At 40.7% G+C, this 20,905-nt stretch overlaps 1 protein-coding gene across 1 annotated transcript in view; it reads right to left on the bottom strand.

Annotated features, from left to right (window-relative positions):
- Nucleotides 1-20,866, bottom strand: part of Cdc123 (cell division cycle 123) — a 50,866-nt gene extending 30,000 nt beyond the window's left edge. The window contains exons 1-6 of the mRNA XM_052729026.1: nucleotides 20,558-20,866; nucleotides 17,026-17,097; nucleotides 13,214-13,271; nucleotides 12,601-12,633; nucleotides 5,098-5,193; nucleotides 2,884-2,990 (exon numbers count right to left, since the gene is read on the bottom strand). Of these exons, the coding sequence (XP_052584986.1) occupies nucleotides 2,884-2,990; nucleotides 5,098-5,193; nucleotides 12,601-12,633; nucleotides 13,214-13,271; nucleotides 17,026-17,097; nucleotides 20,558-20,751 (560 nt within the window). The 5' untranslated portion in view covers nucleotides 20,752-20,866. The remainder of the gene's footprint in view (nucleotides 1-2,883; nucleotides 2,991-5,097; nucleotides 5,194-12,600; nucleotides 12,634-13,213; nucleotides 13,272-17,025; nucleotides 17,098-20,557) is intronic.
- Between the last annotated feature and the right edge of the window lie 39 nt (nucleotides 20,867-20,905).

The raw sequence follows: 20,905 nt of genomic DNA, 5'->3' as shown, positions 1-20,905 counted from the left end.
AAGAATTTTGTTATAATGACATACACACTGTTAAGTACTTGGCTTATTGCTTGCTATGCTAGTGATTATCAACACTATTTCTAGGAACACATCAGTAATGCCCAACTAAAGGGCTGGAGGCTGAGTGCACAGCAATTGTTCTCTCCAATACCCTAACTGGTGATAGTAGAAGCATGGCCATTTATGGGTGGGCACCCTAATCCAAGGCCTCACATTGACTTGCTGACTTTTCCTTAAAAGTCAAAAAGAACAAAATGTAAAACATGACTGATAGTTTTACCATCCACTGATGAACGTCAAAGCTGATTTTTAAAACCATCAGCTTCAAAATGAAAAGTAATGTGAAATTATTTTTGGAAAGGCCAAGATGTCCTCACATTCTTACTGCACTGAATACTAAAGGTCTGTAAAAGTCTGCATCAATTAACAGATACAAAGCAGTCTGAATGTGATAATAGTTCAAGTTCTCTTACTCAAAGCATTAGGTGTTTAAAAAAAAAGCTTTGGGGGGGGGGGAGTGAAGCAATGACTTTCTTTTAACCAGAGGAATCTGCCAGAATACAAATGCTGCTGCATTTATTAAAATGAAAACTGAAGGCCACCAACTCCCGGTAATACCTGTGCCTGTGCGGCCACAAAAAGTCAGCAACTGCATGTTAAAACAACACGTGAAGCTGGGCAGTGGTGGCGCTCGCCTTTAATCCCTGCACTCAGGAGGCAGAGGCAGGCAGATCTCTATGAGTTCAAGGCCAATCTGGTCTACAGAGTGAGTTCCAGGACATCCAGGACTACAAAAAAGGAACCCTGTCTTGAAAGACTAAAACAAAAACAATACATGCTTGGGTTTTTGTTGTTGCTGTTAATTTTAATCATTTCTATAAAGCCAGAAATGAATGGCTATAGAAATTCCTGGATAACTCTCTTCCCTCTATACGCTATTTTTTATGATGCCAGAGAATGAATGAAGGGCCCCATGCACGCTAACCATAAATATATAATGACTGAACCACACCCTAAATAATAATAAACTTGGGATACAAACACACTCATCAATGGCTACAACATATTGTTTTCTCTTATCAACACTATAATCCCATATACAGAGCCCAGGTATAACAGAGCTGATTGTGACTGTCAGGCAGTGGACATACCTAGCCATGCCAGGATCCCTTCAAAATAGGAGCTGAGGCTGAAGCAGAGTGAACTGCCAGAACAGACCCTACTGCATGGTTAGGAATAAGGGTGTGCATCCACATGCAAACACTGTATTTTTGCAGCTTATAGCAAACTTACAGACTAGTTTAACTGAGAAGATGTTTAGAAGATTAATAGGAGGGATGTCAAGAATGGCTGTTGTTTGGTGATGAGACAAAAGAAGATTGGGGCGCTCTCTCTCTCTCTCTCTCTCTCTCTCTCTCTCTCTCTCTCTCTCTCAATGGTTGGTGCTCTGCCTTGCTATAATTAGCAGCAGCAGCTCAAGTTCTGTTCTTTTTTTTTTTTAGACAAGGTTTCTTTGTGTAGCCCTGGCTGTCCTGGAACAATTCACTCTGTAGACCAGGATGGCCTCAGACTCACAGAGATCCACCTGCCTCTGCCTCTCACGTGCTGGGATTAAAGGCTTGTGCCACCACCCGACACAGCTCAAGTTCTTTAGCCACACAGTTATCATCAAGTAATTCTACTTAAAAAAGTAGATATATCTATCTATCTCCTCAAGATTTACTTTAAGGATCTTTATGGAAGAGCTTTATAAAAGAAAAGAGAATTGCTCAAACACATCATGCTACTAGTATCTAGTGGCAAACCATCGAGATCAGATAAAATAATGATAAATGTAAGCATTTAAAGACACAGAAAGACGTCATGATATGCTGATAACATACTGTCACTATACACTGCAAACAACCTACAGAGCAATTTGAACAACTGGATCCCAATCTTTAAGTTGAGCTGGAGAATTGGCTCAGCAGTTAAGAGCACTGGCTATTCTTCCAGGGGACCCAGGTTCAATTCCTAGCACCCATATAACAGCATACAATATCTATAACTCCAGCTCCAGATCTGATACCTTCTTTTGGCCTCCAAAGGCACCAGGTATGCATATGGCACACAGACATATACATGCAAGCAAAGCACCATATACATAAAACAAAAAAGTCCAAAAAAAAAAGTGCTAAATTAAAAAAAAAAAATGGGGCAGGTGGGCTGGCAAGATGGCTCAGGAAGTCGATAGAGGCAGTTGCTCCCCAGCCTGACAACCTCAGTGCGACCCCTGGGGTCCATATGGTGAAGAGAGAGAGAGAACCAAGTCCTATAAGTGCGACCCCTGGGATCCATATGGTGAAGAGAGAGAACCAAGTCCTATAAGCCGCTTTCTAACCTCCACAAGTGCTCTGACCTGTATACATACACACACACACACACACATACACACACACACAATATACATATGAACAAGTGAAATAATCCTTAATAGACAAAGACAGGTATATTTACATTATATCTATGAATCAAAAGAAATCTGGAAGTATATACAGTTGATTATATAATGAGCTCACTATGCTTTCCTGTTTTTCCTCATTAGTAGTTACTAATTTTTTTATAAGCATATTTGAATTTTATAACAGGAAAAAATTACTAAAATGTTTACTATACACACACACACACACACACACACACACACACACACACACACACACACACACACATATATTCTTGATAGTTAGGCATAGCCACTGAATAGGATTTGCTGTAAAAGAAAACGAAAGGTTTGCTTTAAAATGCCACTTGAGGGCCACAAAGCAGCTCATGACACAGAAATGTTACAGTACAGCTCTAGAGAGTAGAATTTTACCAACAGGAGGCTACTCACAAGACACTTACGGCTGTGTGAAGTCACGAGTGATGAAATCAGAACTCTTGAAAAGCAGGAAGATGTCACTGAGAGTTTTACACTTCAGAGAACTGTTCATTGCTATCCAGTATGCATCCTAAACAATAAACATGTGTGAGTTAAGACACACCCCACAGCTGCAGCACATAAATGAAAACAATAACGCACTTTACCTCAAGGGTTTAGAGAACACAGCCAAGCAAATTTTAGCAGAACCGTCAGATGTCAGATATACTTCTCAACAAAAAGAGCATGACCAGTGCACGCCAGCTACTCAGTTATGCATACTGAAGACCAAGACGGTTCAGTAGGTAAACACTTCCCAAAAGCCTGGATCACCTAAGTTCAGTCCCTGGGCTACCCATGGAAGGAGAACCAAGTCCTACAAATTGTCCTCTGACATTGAAGTGTGCGTGCACAAATATACCCACAAAACAAATAAACAAATACAATTTTTTTAAAAAAGTGTAGTTATGCACACTGAGATAGTAGGATCCACACATTTCAGCCCAGGGCAAAATACTTTCCAATGTTTTTCATGTTAACATGGAAGGCAGGTTAATGAAGTTACATACATCAGCTAAAAGATTCAAATGGTAAAGAAACAGCTACTCTCCAGAATAAAAGCAGTCATTTCCATCCTTCCTGTTTAGGGAGACCGACAGACAAACATCCAGACTTGGATGGTCAGCACAGTTAAGCCCCTATTTATTCGAACAGAAAGAAAGAAAGTGAAACAGTCTCAACCATCGCATCCTAAAACAGCGACTGTGCTGGACATGAGGACATATGGGAACAAGGTTCAGTGGGGTGTGACTAAGTCACACTTCCATAGACAGACCAGACACAGGATAAAATACACACTGAAAAACACTGGTGATTACCAAAACTACCCAATCATCCACACTACGTGGAAGAAAGCACCGGTGCATACAAGTCAATCAATAAACAAATGGACAAGGAATTTACAACCAAAAATAATCTTTTCCAAAATTCCATCTTAATTGGAAAACAAAGAAATTTAAAACATTACTCATACAGACATGAAAAGTTGACTGAGAAACTAACAATGAATTTAAAAAGTTCTACATGATATAAATTTCTCCCAATGAAAAAGACAATAACTTCTGGTTAAAGAACGTATACCCATCATATTTAATTCTACTAAATATGGTTTACAAATATGCTCTGTATGTACACAGCAAACCACACAGCTGAATAAAAAAAGAACGCAACTGTCAACTCCAAGGAAAGTAAAATATAAAATAAGAAAATGCTAATAATTATAGTAAATGTACAGCAGGTGAGTACATGGTGTTTGCAAAATGAAACCCAGTGGAAACACTGACTACTGGGAGAAACAAAAGGCACCCCCAAAACGAACATACACTTCCTGCCGCTGTGCACAAGCTCGTGTGTGGGAACCAGGTGTGCACTGATGCAAAGATCGGAGAACAACTTTCAAGAGTTGGCTCTTGCATGGCGGTGCTGGCGCACGCCTTTAATCCAGCACTCAGGAGACAGAGGCAGATCTGACCTCTGTGAGTTCGAGGCCAGCCTGGTCTAGAGAGTGAGTTCCAAGACAGGCTCCAAAACTACACAGAGAAACCTTGTCTCTAAAAAAAGAAAAAAGAAAGCCGGGCGGTGGTGGCGCACGCCTTTAATCCCAGCACTCGGGAGGCAGAGCCAGGCGGATCTCTGTGAGTTCAAGGCCAGCCTGGGCTACCAAGTGAGTTCCAGGAAAAGGCGCAAAGCTACACAGAGAAACCCTGTCTCAAAAAACAAAAAAAAAAAAAAAAAAAAGAGTTGGTTCTCTCCTGCCTTGTCGGTCCCCGAGATTAAACTCGGGTTACCAGGCTATCCCACTCCAGTCCAGCATACTTAGAACTTTTCAACAGAGAAAATCTTGCTCTACTGAGTAGGTGATGTTTAAAACATGCAGACGATGAAGAGAAGGTGGATTCTGGCACAACTGACACCACAGGAGGTCAGACTGTCTTTGGGCAGAATACATAGTATTGCTCAGACCCAGGGTAATACATGCAGAAAAATCAAGAGAAGAAAACAGAGGGAAAATATAATAAACTCCACAGATTTTTTTCTGGAATTAGGAATATAATCAGATCTTCCATGGAGCTATAAAATGAAATAAAGAGCAAAACAAACAAGTACTCAAATAATAAGATTTTTTTATGTGCGCCTACCCTTGGGGCACTCCAGTTAAGCTTAGGGAAGACATTACCCCCCAGCAAATTGATAGCTTCCTGGACTTGAGTGTTGAACTCAGGAAATTCTGGTGCCTACAGAGACAGAGAACAAACCATGAGCAAGTCAACAACACCAGACATGGAAAATATGATCAATAACTCAAGGTTGTAGTCAGAATGTTAAAAACAGAATTATTTAGGATACAAATTATTGTTCTTATTCCCCCACTTGATTAAATAAAATCAGCAAGGAAATAATATTTACCAGAAAGAGAAATAATCAACTTCTCAACAGGTACTTTCCAAAACAATCAAAACTCCTATCTCTGAAAACACAGCTGTCCCCGAGTACATGGTCCCTGAAGAACAAATCACTGGTTCTTTCTGAAGACTTACATAACACCGGCATCTAAAGCCATCTCTGATGCCATATGCCCTGAAATCCCACCACTTGGCAAGTAGAAGCAGGAATTAGGAACTCAAGACCCTTGGCTATATAGCAAGTTCAAGGTCAGTCGGGGCTAAGGCAGTGTGTAAGTGCGCTCTGCACAACAAGAATAAAGACTTCAGTTTAGACCCTCAGTACAAAAGCCAGGCATGGCTACCCACACCTATAACCCCAGCACTGGGAGGGCAGAGACAAGCAGACTGCAAGAGCTCACTGCCCAGCCAGCTCAAGTTTATTGAGAGACCCCCTTTTAAAGGCAATGAGATGAAGAGCAACAGAGGACCACACCCAGTATCTTCCTCTGGCTTCATGAACATGGACACACACACACACACACACACACACACACACACACACACACACACACACACACACACACACACGGACTAATGAGAGCTAGTATTTTTCGAAAGAAGAGACTGGGGTATTGCTTGTACATACACTCCGGGTCCCAGAAATAGCACCCAATATTTAAATGGGAAATGTTCAGTGAAAACAAAAAATACATGATGTGATAAACTATACCTAAATGCTACTATTTACAGGCAAGTTTTAATACAAGCAAAAATCCCAAATAGTACCTCGGTAAGTTAAAATGTCCTTTTCTTTTTGGTTAGAGACAGGCTCAGTCTAGTGTTTGTTTCAACCAGGAAGTGACAGAAATACTACTATTCAACAGGAAGATAGGCTTGACTGCCAATAGGCCCTGCCTTAGGCTTTAGGTAAATATCAAGGGGGATGGAAAGAGGACAATCTCTTCTGTCACTCTCCAACTGCATTTGCCTCTAGGGAGGGGGTTGCTGCCCCCTACTGGGCAACTGCAGGTTCTGAAAAAAATTAACCAAACTCCATAGTAGAAAAATATTCTGACAAAGTCTAAAATTATCTACACACTACAAAACCCAGATGGCTCCTATGGACTCTCAAAGATCTAGCTCAGTGAAGAAAAAGAAAAAAACTGAGAAGATTCTGGGAAAAAGGCCAAAAGAGTAAGTTCTTAAAAATGGAAATGTATCTCCCAATTAGAAACAACTCTGGTAGGTTTCGTTTGATTTGTGGGCTAAGACTTGATCCCTGGCCTGTGCGTGCAGGCAAGCACTCTAACACTAAGAAACACTCTCAGCTCTAGAAAGGGTTAATTGTAAGCAAGATGCCAACCTATAGGCTGGTTAACAAGTTCTTTCACTATTTGATAGACTGTACCATATCTCTCTTCCACTAGACTACCATCAACTCAGCTTAGACACAGTCATGAAGAGCTGTCTATGAACATTTGAGTTAGGAATCCTGTATTCCCACTTGTCTCTCCCTGTAGGATCACTGTAGGATTGGTGTCATGCAAATTACTTCCTCATAATCACCAGAAGCTGCTGGTCTGGCTGTCCTCGAGCTGTCAATAAAAGCCACTTATCTAAGTTCTGCATCAGCAGTAGTTTCTATAAGAGATACAGTTGGGGCAGTAGAGATGGCTCAATGGTTAAGAGTACTGGCTGCTCTTCTACAGGACCTGGATTCAATTCTCATCACCCACATAGCAGTTCACAGCTGTCTGTAACTCCAGGTCTAGGAGATCCTAACCCCCCTTCTGACCTCCACAGGCAACAATCAGGAATGTGGTGCACAGAAGTAAAAGCAGGCAAAACACCCATACACATAAAATTTAAAAATAATAATTGCAAAGACAAAATAATTTCATTTTCCCACTCCACAAAGCATTGCACAGAAGGACTGCTATATTTCATACATTTTGCTTTGGTTTTTGTAGTGCTAAAGATTGACTCCAGGGCTATGTGCACTTTAGGCAATCTGCAAAAACCCTTGGGTTTTTTGTTTGTTTGTATTGTTTTGCTTTTTTTTGAGACAGGTTCTCAGGTAGCACAGACTGACCTAAAAATCACTATGTAGTCAAAACTGGCCTTGAACTCTTGACTCTCCCTCTTGATCTTCATTTCGCTGGAATCACTGCCATGCACCACTATACCCAGGTCTGTTTATTACATTTTAAAAGATTTGACTGGTTCTCTCAATCTTCAAAAGCATTCAACCTTATGAAATACTAAACCATGAATCGTACAGAAAAATATAAATTATAAAAGTTGACATATAGCACACCATTATGTGATTTTCACTGTGAACAACTTGGTAAACTATAGCTAACTCATAATGATGAGAATGAAGTCCTATGGGTATCCTGAAAGGGATCCAGTTACCATCTCTCCCATCCCAGAGGATTACAATTCACTTAATACTCCTGATCATTATGCCTTTTCTTTACATTCTATTTTTAACCAGTTTTAAAACCTGCACCTGGTTCCTCCAAAAGTTAAAAGTAAAATCTTTAAAAATGTGTTAAATAAAGTTTCATATCTGCATCGGAATCACGATTTTTTTACTCTGAAAATGACTAATAAACAGGTGACATTAATATTATTGTTTCAAGCTCACAGCTCAATTGCCAGTTTTGAACACAGACACCAGTCAGTTGTCCAGGGGGAAGTTCCCATTGTGAGTGGGATAAAAACCCACACATTCATTTTATATCCCTAGACTTTCTGATATCTCATCAGCTGCCTTTCTAACCTCAATTCCGCACCACAATCATTCAAAGGCTAGGTTTCTTTTTTCCTTTTTCTTTTTTTGGTCCTAATTGTTTTTAAGAACTACAAAATGTATATAAAAAGTTATATTTGCTCATGTTCCTAGATTGAAACATTCAACAATCTGGCATATTTAACTCGAACCCTTAGGTGTTTTGCTTGTTTTACTTTTTCTTTATCTAGTGAAGCAAAGCTAAATTGTTAGTTGTAGATTTCTTTTTCTTTCTTTTTTTTCTTTGTGGAGCTGAGGATCGAACCCAGGGCCTTGCGCATGCTAGGCAAGCACTCTATCACTGAGCTAAATCCCCAATCCCAGTTGTAGATTTCTTAAAGGAAAAATGTTCCTGAGAGCAATAAAGATCCTGACCATCATTATAAACCTAGTGCATATTCTTCTACATTCATGACTTTAACTCAATAATACACATACTTATCCATAAATATGGCATTCTAAGAATTTTATATAATACTATCACTTGCTATGCACACTTTTATTTTTTTAAGATTTCATTTTTTTTTATCTTATGTGTATGACTGTTTTGTCTGTATGTATGTATGTACTGTATTGTATCCAAGTCTGGCACCATAGAGTCCAGCAGAGGTCAACAGGTCGTTCAGAATAAGAGTTATAGCTGGCTATAAGCTGCCATGTGGGTCCTAGGAACCAAACCTGGGTTTGGAAATGCAACCAGTGCTTTTGACTGCTGAACCATCTCTCCAGTCCCTATGCACACTTTTAACAACTTGATTTGGAGGAGGAACACTGAGATGAATTCAAGTTGCATTGTCTTTTAGCTGTATTTCCCAATTACAAGTTCACCATGGTGCTTTTGAAGTCTTGATTATTACTTCTCTTTGTTTTTGAGACAAGGCCTAGTTTTTCAGCCCAAGATGGAGCCCAGATTGCAGTCCTCATACCTGAGTCTCCTGAGCGCTAGGATTATATGCATGTTGATTCATACTCATTCTCTCTTTGGCATATGGGGGTGTTCCTCATTTGATAGCTTTTTAATTATACTAGTGAATGATTTACTTTGGATTTTCCTTCACTGGACCAGGCTTCAATATCTCCTCGACTAAGAGTTATCCATCCATGAGTGTTCCTAATGCCCATCTCTACTTAATTCTACCTGGAGAACCTAATTACTTAAATAGACATTAGCTTTTTATTGTAAAATGATGTCAAACTTCCAGAAATGTAAGATCAGCAAGAATGCTCACATACTATTCAGACCGTCTCCTTTTCACCCCATCGGCTTTATCATGGTTCCCCAAGCCCTATTCTCTATGCATGTCTATTTATTTATCTTTACATTGCGTAATGAATTCTTTTCCCATGCCATCTTAGAACACACTGCAATCACTAACTCCCTTTATCCCTAAATATGAATATTCATTCCCTAAAAAGCTGTTTAAACATTCTTTTACAAAAGAGTAAAGTGATCGCAATCAGGAGGCTTACAGAAATCGAACACCATTGCCTACTTTCTAGGTTGTATTGAAGCATGCCCACTGCCCTAACAGTCTTTTATAGCAAAAAAAAAAATCTGAACTTTTTTCCTTATCTAGAGTCCAGTCCGAAGCATCCGCTGTAGTTAGGTGTCACGTTTCATTAATTTCCTATAACCTCTAACAGTTAGTTCCTCTCTCTGTGGTACTTACTGTTCATGACTTTGATATTTTTAAAGAGTATATAGAGAGTTGGTTTCTGGTTCTTTTTGTCATGTCCCCATCATCCTTTTCCATTTCCTTAGTTTCTGGCATAGCAAGCTACTGTGGGTAATCTTACTTTCCCAACTTCAGTCCTAGGTTTCTCTAAGAAGTTTCAGTTTAGTGGTGAAGAGTATTCAGAAGCAAGCATAATGGCATGAAGTATGTTCCCTGCTACCATGAAGAATGACACTGATTCTGTACCTTCTCAGTACACAGGAGCATGGAAAACACACACACACACACAGGAGTATGGAAAACAAACACACACACACACACACACACAGAGAGAGAGAGAGAGAGGGAGAGAGAGAGAGAGAGAGAGAGAGAGAGAGAGAGAGAGAGAGAGAGCACTCTGATTTCAAGACTTGTCTATTTATTTATTGTATGAGTTTACATGCAATATGTGTGTAGGGGTGCCCAAAGGCCAGAAGCCATATAGCATGAGATCTCCTGGAGCTGAAGTTACAGGTGGTTATAAACCACCTGATATAGATGCTGGAAACTGAACCCAGGACTTCTATATTAGCAGCAAACATTTTTGCCCACTGAGCCATCTCTCCAGTTCCCACTGTTCTGATTTTAAAGTTTGTGTTTCTCCAAAATTCATATCAAACCTTAATCCCAACCACAGTGATATTGGGAGGTATGACGTTTGGAAAGTTAAATCATGAGGGGCTAGCTATACCTTCATAAATAGAGTTAATAGCTGCAGAAAGGACATCAGAGAATCTTCCAGCTCTTCATCTTCCCTGCCTCCTTAGCAATAAGGGGCTACCTTGAAGCAGAGATAACCTCTCCCCAGACACTATGTGTACCTTGTTCTTGGGTTTCCTCTGAGAAACAAATCTCTCTTGTTTCTAAGTTACTCAGTCTGGGAAGGGGACACATGACATGAGAGCAGAAAGAGAAGCTACTTGAGAAGAATGGGAGCACAAGGAGAGGGAAGACACTGGGGAAACAAAGAGCCAAGTATGACAACACACATGCATGGAGAGGTCATGATGAAACCCATCTCTTTAGATATGGGAAGTACATGCTTTCCATGAGCGATCCCCAGAAGTCACATAAAAACTCAAGGCCCCCATCAAGGTAGAGTGGGAATAGGAAGAAACCTGGGGCTTGCTGGTCAGCCAGCCTAGCCTAATTGACAAGTTCCAGCCAATGACAGACTCTGTCTCAAATGAAGTGAATGATGTTCTCTCTCTCTCTCAATCTCTCTTTTATTTCTTGTTTTTTTTCAGACAGGGTTTCTCTATGTAACAGTCCTAGCTGTTTTGGAACTCACTTTGTAGACTAGGTTGGCCTCGAACTCATAGAGATACACCTGCCTCTGCCTCCCAAAATAGCATTCTTAATAATGATACCCAAGGTTGTCCTCTGGACTCCACATGCACATGGACATGTGTGCATGTGCACCTATATACATGTGCACCTGCAAACATACACATAATGAATAAATATTAACAAACAGAAATAAATTGTCCAGTTATAGTAATACATTGTCTATCCATCTATATTATTTAAATGTGAGCTCATATACTAATTAAGATCCAGGTCAAACGTATCAGTGGATGGATGGCTCCGTATCCTAAGTATATACATAGCACAAAGTGGGTGGGTAATCAAAAAGAGGACATAAAGTTGGGGGTGGAGATGGCAGTGGGTCTGAGAGTCAGGAGGAGAAGTAGATACGAATATGACCAAAATGCACTGTATGTAGATATGAAATTCTCAAAGAGTTCATAGAAATATTTTATTTTAAAAATCCTGGCCACGGGGCTGGAGAGATGGCTCAAGCAGTTAAAAGCATTGCCTGCTCTTCCTAAGGTCCTGAGTTCAATTCCCAGCAACCACATGGTGGCTCACAACCATCTGTAATGAGATCTGGTGCCCTCTTCTGGCCTGCAGACAGAACATTGTATACATAATAAATAAATCTTAAAAAAAAAAAAAATCCTGGCCACATGTTGCTTCCCATTGAAGCATTTCTAGATGCTCCTGGTTAACTGTTCCCTCTGTTTTAAAATCCTGACCATCTCCCTCCTACCTTAAGTCATCCTTCTCCCTGGTTTACAAACCCTCTGATGGCAGAAACTGAATAAATACCTTTGTCCCACAGAGCCCAAGTTAACAGCCTGAGTATGATAGAATCACACTGAGCTGAACAGGATTTTCACATATAAGAGTGATATGTATGGCATCTGGATTAAACAAGACAAAAATTCCCATCTCCACATCTGTTGGCATGGTAATCTAAGGAAATAGCATCACTTTTAGACATCTCCATGTCTTCTCATATATCCTTGAAATTGTATCTCTTTAATTGAAATAAACAAAGTACTTTTGAGTAGTACTTCAGTCTCACTTGAAAGAAATAACTTTATGCCATTTAAATATCTTTGAATAAATGAATACAGACTTTCTACTTTAATTCCTCTTCATCTGGGAACCTCAGAGCTAATATCTGGCTTGATTCCATCTTTCAGGATCTAACAGAAGTAAGTTGAGCATCAAATATGTACTCTTGATATTTCTTTTGTAAGGAAAAGGGGAAGAGGGCAAACTATGCTTGCCTGTTAAGCAATGACATAAGCTGTTTCTACAAACAGTAAGTGATCACCCACAGACAGTGAGGCACCCCAAGGCATGCTCATCACACTCAGAGGCAGGCACTTAAGCCTTGAGGCCCATTCTTGTGCGACAGTGTGAGGCTGCCCCATGTTGGTGCGGCTTTGCTCTTACCGTAAGTGTCGTTGTGTTCTCATCATCGGACCACTGCATGGACGAGGAGAGAAAGAACACATTCAATTTAAATACCATACTGGGATAACAAAGGCAGTATGCTACCTAAAAATGACACACAGGAGACATCTGTCCCTGAACATGCTATATGAGGAGACGGCTCAGTAGGTAAAAGCACTTGCTACTCAAGCATGAAGGCCTGAGTTCTAATCTTCAATTCCCACGTAAAAAGCCAGAAGTGGCTGAGCATGCCTGGAACCCTAGTGTTGGAGTGGGGTTGAGGGTATCCCTGGGGCTTGCAGGCCAGTGTTAGCCTAGCTGAAAAGCAGTGAGCTCCAAGTTCAGCAAGAGAACATCCCAAGGAAATACAATGGAGACTGACAGAGCAGCATACTGGATGTCCTTCACTGGCCTCTGCAATGCACACATATGGGGCACATACATAGTATGCACAAACATATATACCACACACATACACCATGGATATGTATCGATGACATATCTATGTCAAAGTAAGACTTTCATGTAATAAAACGTAAGGTAAGATCTGTCAAAAGCATTTCAGAGATTGTCTAAATGAGAACAGATACTAAACAGACTGTTCTCTACTGACCTGTGTTTCTTCTGCTTCATTGTCACTGTCTGGCTGGGAACATGTTGGCGGATCTTCCCTAAGAAAACATAAAGCAAAATTTAACTGAGAAAAATACTTTGGTGCCATGAAGTCATAATTTCAAATGTACTGAATTTATAAATTAGTAAGTAAGTAAATAAATAAATAAGATAAATGCAAAACAGATAGCTTTAGGTTTGGAGAGTAATATAAACAAATGTTCACTTCTTGAGACAGAAGCTAATAAAAATATGGAATTAAAATAAATAAAAGCCAGGAGGTTGTAACGCACACCTTTAATGCCAGCACTCAGGAGGCAGAGGCAGGTAGATCTCTGAGTTAGAGGCCAGCCTGGTCTACAGAGCAAGATCCAGGACAGTCAGGGCTACACAGAGAAACTCTGTCTCAAAAAACCATAGACAGATGAATGTATGAATGTATGAATGAATGGATGAATGGATAAATAAATAAATGTGGAATTAATGGGAGTATACTGCCAGTAAGAGATGGCAGAATAAAAATGTTCTGCCTGCTCAGAAATCACTCAAAGCAGGAAGAAAAAAAAAACAAATTCCATCTCTATTAACATTGTAAGAATAATGTACAACTTTGATCCAAATATTTGAGGAAGTGGTAGTAAAGACAGGGAAGACAGACAGGATGAGGACAGATACAGAGGGGAAATGGGAAGAGCTATCCACACAGCTAACGGAACAGCACTAGGCACAAAACCAAGACTTCTTGTTTGTACAAGGAAAAGCATGTGCGATGGCATCAAGATTACTCTGGATCTACACAAGGAAAAAAGTAAAAGGCGGGATGGAGAGAGGAAAGGAGGCAGGCAGGCAGGCCCACAAACTTCCCACATATTTCTTTGCAGGGTTATTCTGCCTTTCCACACATCACATTCCAGAATATATTTCCCCATCCCTCTAATTTAGACTAGCTTCAAGACTCATTCTGACCCACACAATTTATCGAAAGCAATAGCACCTGATTCTGTACTAGGCCACCAGTAGTCCTCACAGCCTCCTCACACCGCTCTGTAAAGAAGCTAATGCTCGTCTTACTGAGGATGAGGAGGTCCACACGGAAAAGGAGACCCAAGTGACAGCTTTAACTGTCAGACATGTGAGGTAGTCCATCTTATGATGACCCACCTCAGCCTGGTCACCAAATGACTACAGCCATGTGACTTTAGCAAGACCAACAGAAGACTTGCCCAGGGCTAAAGGATGAAGAAGATCAATTTTTCCATATGTACCAGTTAACAAGAGCACCGCCCACAGTTGGTTGGACATTAGCAGATATCATGAGATTCCCGACTCAGAAACAAAGGGCTGTTACTCACAGGACAGCACAAAGCATCTCTGAATTAGTTCCCTCTTGACCCTCCAGTCTTACAGGGTCAGCACAGAGTGGCCCGAGTTTGCAGGACAACTGAAGGGCCGTCCTCTTAAGGAGTCTCATCTTTTACAAAGAGATCCAAGTACACCTGCTCCATGCATAACCCAGGGAGATATCTAAGCTGCTTTTATTCTGGAGGGAGACACCCTCTCTCCTCCTCAGGCTGCCTGCTATGTATAAACACTCCTGGAAAGATGGTCAAGAACAAAAGTTGGCCGTGATTCTGCTTGCAAGATATGCAGCAATGTGAGAGACGCTGCCAGGAATCAGTGACAAACAAAACGGGCCCTGGTTTAAGCTGCAAAGTTTGAGGTGCTGTGTTATGCTGCAATAGATAAGGGATCAAGACGATTATTATGCAATATGAAATATAGAACATAAAAATCCCATACCATTTACCTAGAAAAAAAAAAAGCAAAAACCAGAATGACGTGGGACTTTTAGATCGAAAGATAGCGAAAAGGAGAAAGACAGAAACATAGGATAGCTTCGGGACCTGGATCAAAATCCAACAGTCCCTTCTGCCTCTTCAAAAGGGCGTTTTTTAACAATGCCAAGGGATGAAGCAAAAGACCTCCCCCTTGCTAGATCACAGCACACCGCACAGCCAAGTGTAGACCCTTCCAAAGTGGTCAAATCATCCCCTTATGCAGCCTTGCTGGGTAAAGCAAGCTCAGATTCTTAGATCCTGAGTAAGTTCTTACTAGGAAACCTCTGTGGGTCTCTACAGGTACTACATTCTTGTTTCTCTTAGTTTACCATTTTATTGAAACAAGCTCTAAAATGCATACGGGAAAAGTTTTTGAATATATACATATATGAAAACATTTTTATTCCTATCTCTCATATTCATGTTGGTAGTTGGCTTAATATGAACTTCTAGGCAGAAAATTGCTCAAATTCAAACTTTGAAGGCACAATTCACTGTCTTTCAATATGCTCTAAGGTCCCATGTACTATGTTCTACAGTCCCAGCTTTGTGAGCTGTCACCTGTGCTGGGATGGGCATCTGGTGATGCAGCTGACTGTGAGTCATTTCTGCTCCTGGAAGTAACCCCTCCCCCATATTCTTCTAAGTGGCTCCAATATAACAAATTAGTTCACCAAACTGGACTTAGGTCTGTCACCAGTCCCCTATGTGGGGTGAGTAGACACCTGCTTACATCTCCCCATGAATGGTGTTACAGAATACTCTCAACTAACACTGTGCATTCCACATGGTGCTTGCCAATACCTGAGACTCGTGCAAGCATCTGACGGATGAAAAGTCAATACAGAAGGCTCTTCAATGTCCACAGCATGGAAGTGTATAAAATGTCTTCTAACATTAGGGGTCAGTACTACTGTGAGTTATTATATATACTACACTTGGGAGTAGCAGTTTCCTTTTCAGTGCACAAGATTCAACTCAGACTGAAACTTACCATGTTAGCCAGAACCCTAATACTGAGCTTGCAGTCTTTTTTTTTTTTTAATTATTTCCTTATCCTTTAATTACACCACACTAATGAGACTCTACTTTAACGATTTTCAAGTTATTAAAATGTTATCAATGGCCAGGGAGTGGTGTATCATGCCTGTAATCCCAGCACTCAGGAGGCAGAAGCAGGCAGATCTCTGAGTTTGAGGCCAGCCTAGTCTACAGAGCAAGCTCCAGGACAGCCAGAGCTACACAGAGAAACCCTGTCTTCAAACACAAACAAAAAAAGAAAGAAAGAGGGGGCTGGAGAGAAAGCTCAGGGGATTGGAGAGATAGCTCAGCAGTTAAGAGTACTGGCTGCTCTTCCAAAGGACGTGGGTTCAATTCCCAGCACCCACATGGCAGCTCATAATTGTCTGTAACTCTAGTTCCAGAGAATCTGGCAGCCTCACACAGACAAAACAATGGACATAAAATAGGAATAAATAAATAATTAAAAAAAATTTTTTTTTAAGAAAGAAAAAAACAAAAAAAGAAAAGGGGTAATCAATGCCAGAAATACAATCCAGAAAGCTACACTAAAAATCCAGCAGGCAATAACAAGGCCAACTTGCATACACAGTAAAGTTCAGGCCAGTGTGGAATATGATAAAACTGTTTCAAAAACACAAACAAGGGGGCTGAGGAGGTGGGTCAGGAGCAAAAGCACTTGCTGTGCAGCCATGAGGACCTGAACATCAATCTCAAGGACGTGCTTATTTGTTTATTTACTTTGAGATAGGCTTTCACTGTGTAGTACAGGTTGGCCTGGAAATTGCTGTGTAGACCAGGCTGGCCTTGAGCTCACAGAGGTCCATCTGCCTCTGCCTCCTGAATGAAGAGGATGGTATGCCTAGGCTAATCTATTCACCCATGCAAAAATGTTGACTTAATCGGTACACCATTTCTTTATGATTATAAAGAATTGTTTTCTGATATACTTTACCTTCCTGAAACCACCAGAGTCCCATCGTCGAGTAAATAGTCTTTCACATTCTGAGGAAGTGGGAGAATGACACTGGAAAAAAACAAAATATACCAAAAAAGGGCATCATTTAAAAGGACTAGCACAGAGGAGAGATGCAGACAGATTTTTGGGAGGGGAAGGGGCATCAGCTCATTTAAAAAAAAAAAAACCACGGAGACTTACTATTAATTAGGAAAGCTTGGATTATAGCTTAGGCTTGTTTCTAACTAGCTCAGTATATGAATACACACTTCAGTTTACATAATTACCACAGTAGTTCTTACAGTGAAATAAGAAAAAATACCAGCTAAATCCAGAAAACCAGATAAAAATCACAACTGATCAGAATGCTGAGAATGAGTGACTATGGAATGCTCACCTCTAAACGGGACATCTATACCACCCTCACTCCTGAGGCTCAGGGGACATTGCTAAAGAGTCAGCGGGTGGGGAGGAGCACTAGGGAATGCTGTTTTCTGGACAGGATGTGGCACTGCACTCATGAACTCCCAGCAGCTGTGGTTACCAACAAAAGATCAGACAGACAAAATCCCAGCATGAAGTGGGGTGGGGAGCTCACAAGCCCCACTCCCAGCTGAGAGCTATTGACAATCGATGGTTGCTGTGGGAAAAAGGGTCATTTTCTTAGGTGATGTGGCTACTGGAAGATTGCCCAAACTCCAGTGGGTGGCCTTACCCCCATGCACACACAGGCATCACTAACTGAACTGAGATATTTAAAAAAAAAAAAAAAATACAGGATAGGAAGTTGGGAGGTAGACTGTGTTACTTAAACCTGAGAGTATAAGGGGGAAATGGCATGAATAGGATCAAAATACATTGTATACATATATGAAGTTCTCAATGAATAAATAAAAATTATTTTTAAAAATAAATTTGCATAATCAGCTCTGAAGCAAAAATAATGAAACACTAAATAATAATTCTAAGACAATAGTCAGAAGGTGTATTTTCAGCACTAAAGCAGACAACGGCTGCCATATGCCTTCACTTGATTTGTCTGGATTGTGGAAGGGCTGTCTTGTTAAGTGCTAGTGGCATCACCAAGTTAAATAGAGGAAAAGGTTTCAAAAAGAATACATGTTTTTAGTCTGGACAGGTAAGAAGGCTTAGTGGGTAAAGGTACCTGTCATCAAGTCTGACAATGAGGTTCAATCCTCAGGACTCACATGGTAGAAGGAGAAAACGGACTCCTGTAAGTTGTCCTGTAACCTCCAGATGCCCAACACACACACACACACACACACACACACAAATTAAATAAATGAATAAATAAACATTTTAAAGGTGGGTTTAGGTAACACAGCTTAGTCATGGACTGCTTAGTGATGCCATAAAATCCCACTTATTGGCTTATTTCCACTATCATCTTCATATACATGGCATACATTTTAAGTGGATTAAAATATTAAATCCAAAAGGTAACAAGCAACATTTCTGTGTGTGTTTACTATATATTAGAAAGAGCAGCAGCAGTTTAAGTATTTTATTTTATGTAACACTCATGACAATCCTACTACTTGCTGCGTTTTCCAAATGAGGTTCAGGGAGATGAAGTAATTTGCTGAAGATGCTGATAGAACCAGAATTCAAACTCAGACAGATGGTTCTGACTCTAGAGTCTGACTGTTAATCACTGTATGCTTATTCTGCTTAAGGCGAAGGTACACTATGTCAGAGGTTACAACAGACAGTTACACAGACACCAAAGGATAGTTCTTAAGAAAATTCAGGGCCGGGCTGGGAATGGTGGTGCAGTCTGTATCCCCAGCACTTGGGAGACTGAGATAGGAAGGTTACCAGTTTGATAACCAGACTCTTCCAAAAAGATAGACAAAATGAACAAAAAAGGATTTTCAGCACAAAAATAACTGACAAATTCACAAGTGAACCATCTGTCATACCAACACCAAAGAAATAATCCAAACAATATTTCAGACCCACAGCTTAACTTTAATTATGTAAGTTAATGAAGGACTGGAATTTCAGCTAGGAAAGATAACTAGTGACAGACAGCAATTACTGCTGCATCAACAGCTCTTCTTTGATGTGACTGGCCATCTTCAAATGCAAGAATTATTTTATGTTACTATACATTCCATTATAACATGTATAACTAGAAAGAGAGCCTATGTCTGAATAGCATGATGGAAAAGAAATGTCTTTTGAATAACCTTGAAAGTTATTCCAAGAGCACTGGAAAGCAAGTGCTCTTCCAAGCCTTCAAAATTCAAAAAGAGGACAGAATGAAAAGGGAAAGATAGTTGATGTCCAAATAAGTGACAATCTAGGTAAGTCTAAAGGAGAAGTGAGTAAAATGCAGGAAATCCTACCTACCCATGGATACCCACGACCTTTGGAGATATATATACTATCTATCCCTGTTAGTGAATGAAAGCCTTACCTACATCTGGAGGCAATTCACCAGAGGCATTCTGCAAACCTGAATAGACTCCTTGTTCTAGGCCAGGGAATTAGAGGACAAGTATGATCCCATTCTCTTTCCAGATGGATTGCTGCTTCTCAGAACACTGGGTCATCAGTAGCAATGTTACCATCTAATGCTCCCTATACACTACCATAACGGAGCTTCACAATAGACTTAAGGTCGGGTCAGAATCCCTGCCCTCATTTTACAGTGATGGAACTCAGTAACTGTTACCAGTCAGGTTAGTCAATGGCTGTTGTAGAATATTATTTTAAGATGTGCTACATTTGTTTATGCTGTGGAACATTTGCTTTAATGATGCAAAGATGTGTTGCATTTCTTTACGTTGCATTTGTTTAACTCTGTGAAGCTGTGTTACTGTGCCTGTCTAAAACACCTGATGGTCTAATAAAGAGCTGAACGACCAATATCGAAGCAGGAGAAAAGGCGGGGCTGGCAGGCAGAGAGAATAAATAAAAGGAGAAATCTAGGAGGAGCAAGAAGAAAAGCAAGCAGAGCAAGACATCAGGAGCCAGCCACCAGCTACACAGCCAACCACGGAGTAAGAGTGGATTAAGATTTACAGAAGAGAAAAGTAGAAGCCCAGAGGCAAAAGGTAAGACGGGATAATTTAAAGTTAAAAAAAAAAAAAAAGCTGGCTAGCAACAAGCCAAACTAAGGCCAAGCATTTATACTTAAGAATAAGCCTCTGTGAGTGATTAGTAAAGAGCAAAAACAACCAACAAGCGGCAAGGTGGACTACCCAGTTTTGCTTTGTTTTGTTTATCACCTTGTGCTTCTGTCAATTCCAAAAGTATCGATCTCAATTTACGCTGCCTATGACCCTCACTGCTTTCCTACCTCTCTTGAAACGCTCCAAGGACTCGCAACGGGAAGCATGGTAAATTCTGATCTTCTTTGCTAATCTTGCTACCTCAAATCTAAGAAGTCGACAGCTCAACGCCGTCGCTCCCACTGAGTCGTTAGAGGGCCTGCCTTTTTTAGTTTTCTGAAGGAGATGGGATTAGCCCAAACACTGCAGTTCGCCTCCAGGTATCTTACCTCTTGATGGTAAGGCTTCGGAAGAGCGGGTACCAGGCGGAGAACTGACAGTGACTGACATGCTCCTTCTTCATCCTCCACCCGCGGCGTGAATCGCTGCCTTTCTCCACTCCCGCCAGTACTCTCCGGGATCCTGGCGTGTCACTTCCGGAAGTGCCCACCGAGCTATGTTGAAAGGGACTCTTCCGGTCCATAAATGTCAGGAGGCGCTAGAAGCTAAAGTAATGGTGGAGAGTACGCTTAGCATGACCGCACAGACTCACGAGACACAAAAAGAATTTGAGTCCGGGAGAGGGGAGTCACGAAAGTGTAGAATTTTAGGAAGCTTACAACTCCTCTTTCGTCTCT

The sequence above is a fragment of the Peromyscus californicus genome, unplaced genomic scaffold (assembly GCF_007827085.1).
Source record: "Peromyscus californicus insignis strain IS unplaced genomic scaffold, ASM782708v3 Scaffold_8__1_contigs__length_139910024, whole genome shotgun sequence".
Classification (NCBI taxonomy): domain Eukaryota; kingdom Metazoa; phylum Chordata; class Mammalia; order Rodentia; family Cricetidae; genus Peromyscus; species Peromyscus californicus.
The sequence above is the reverse complement of the archived record's forward strand: the minus strand, read 5'-3'. Positions and strand labels throughout refer to the sequence as shown.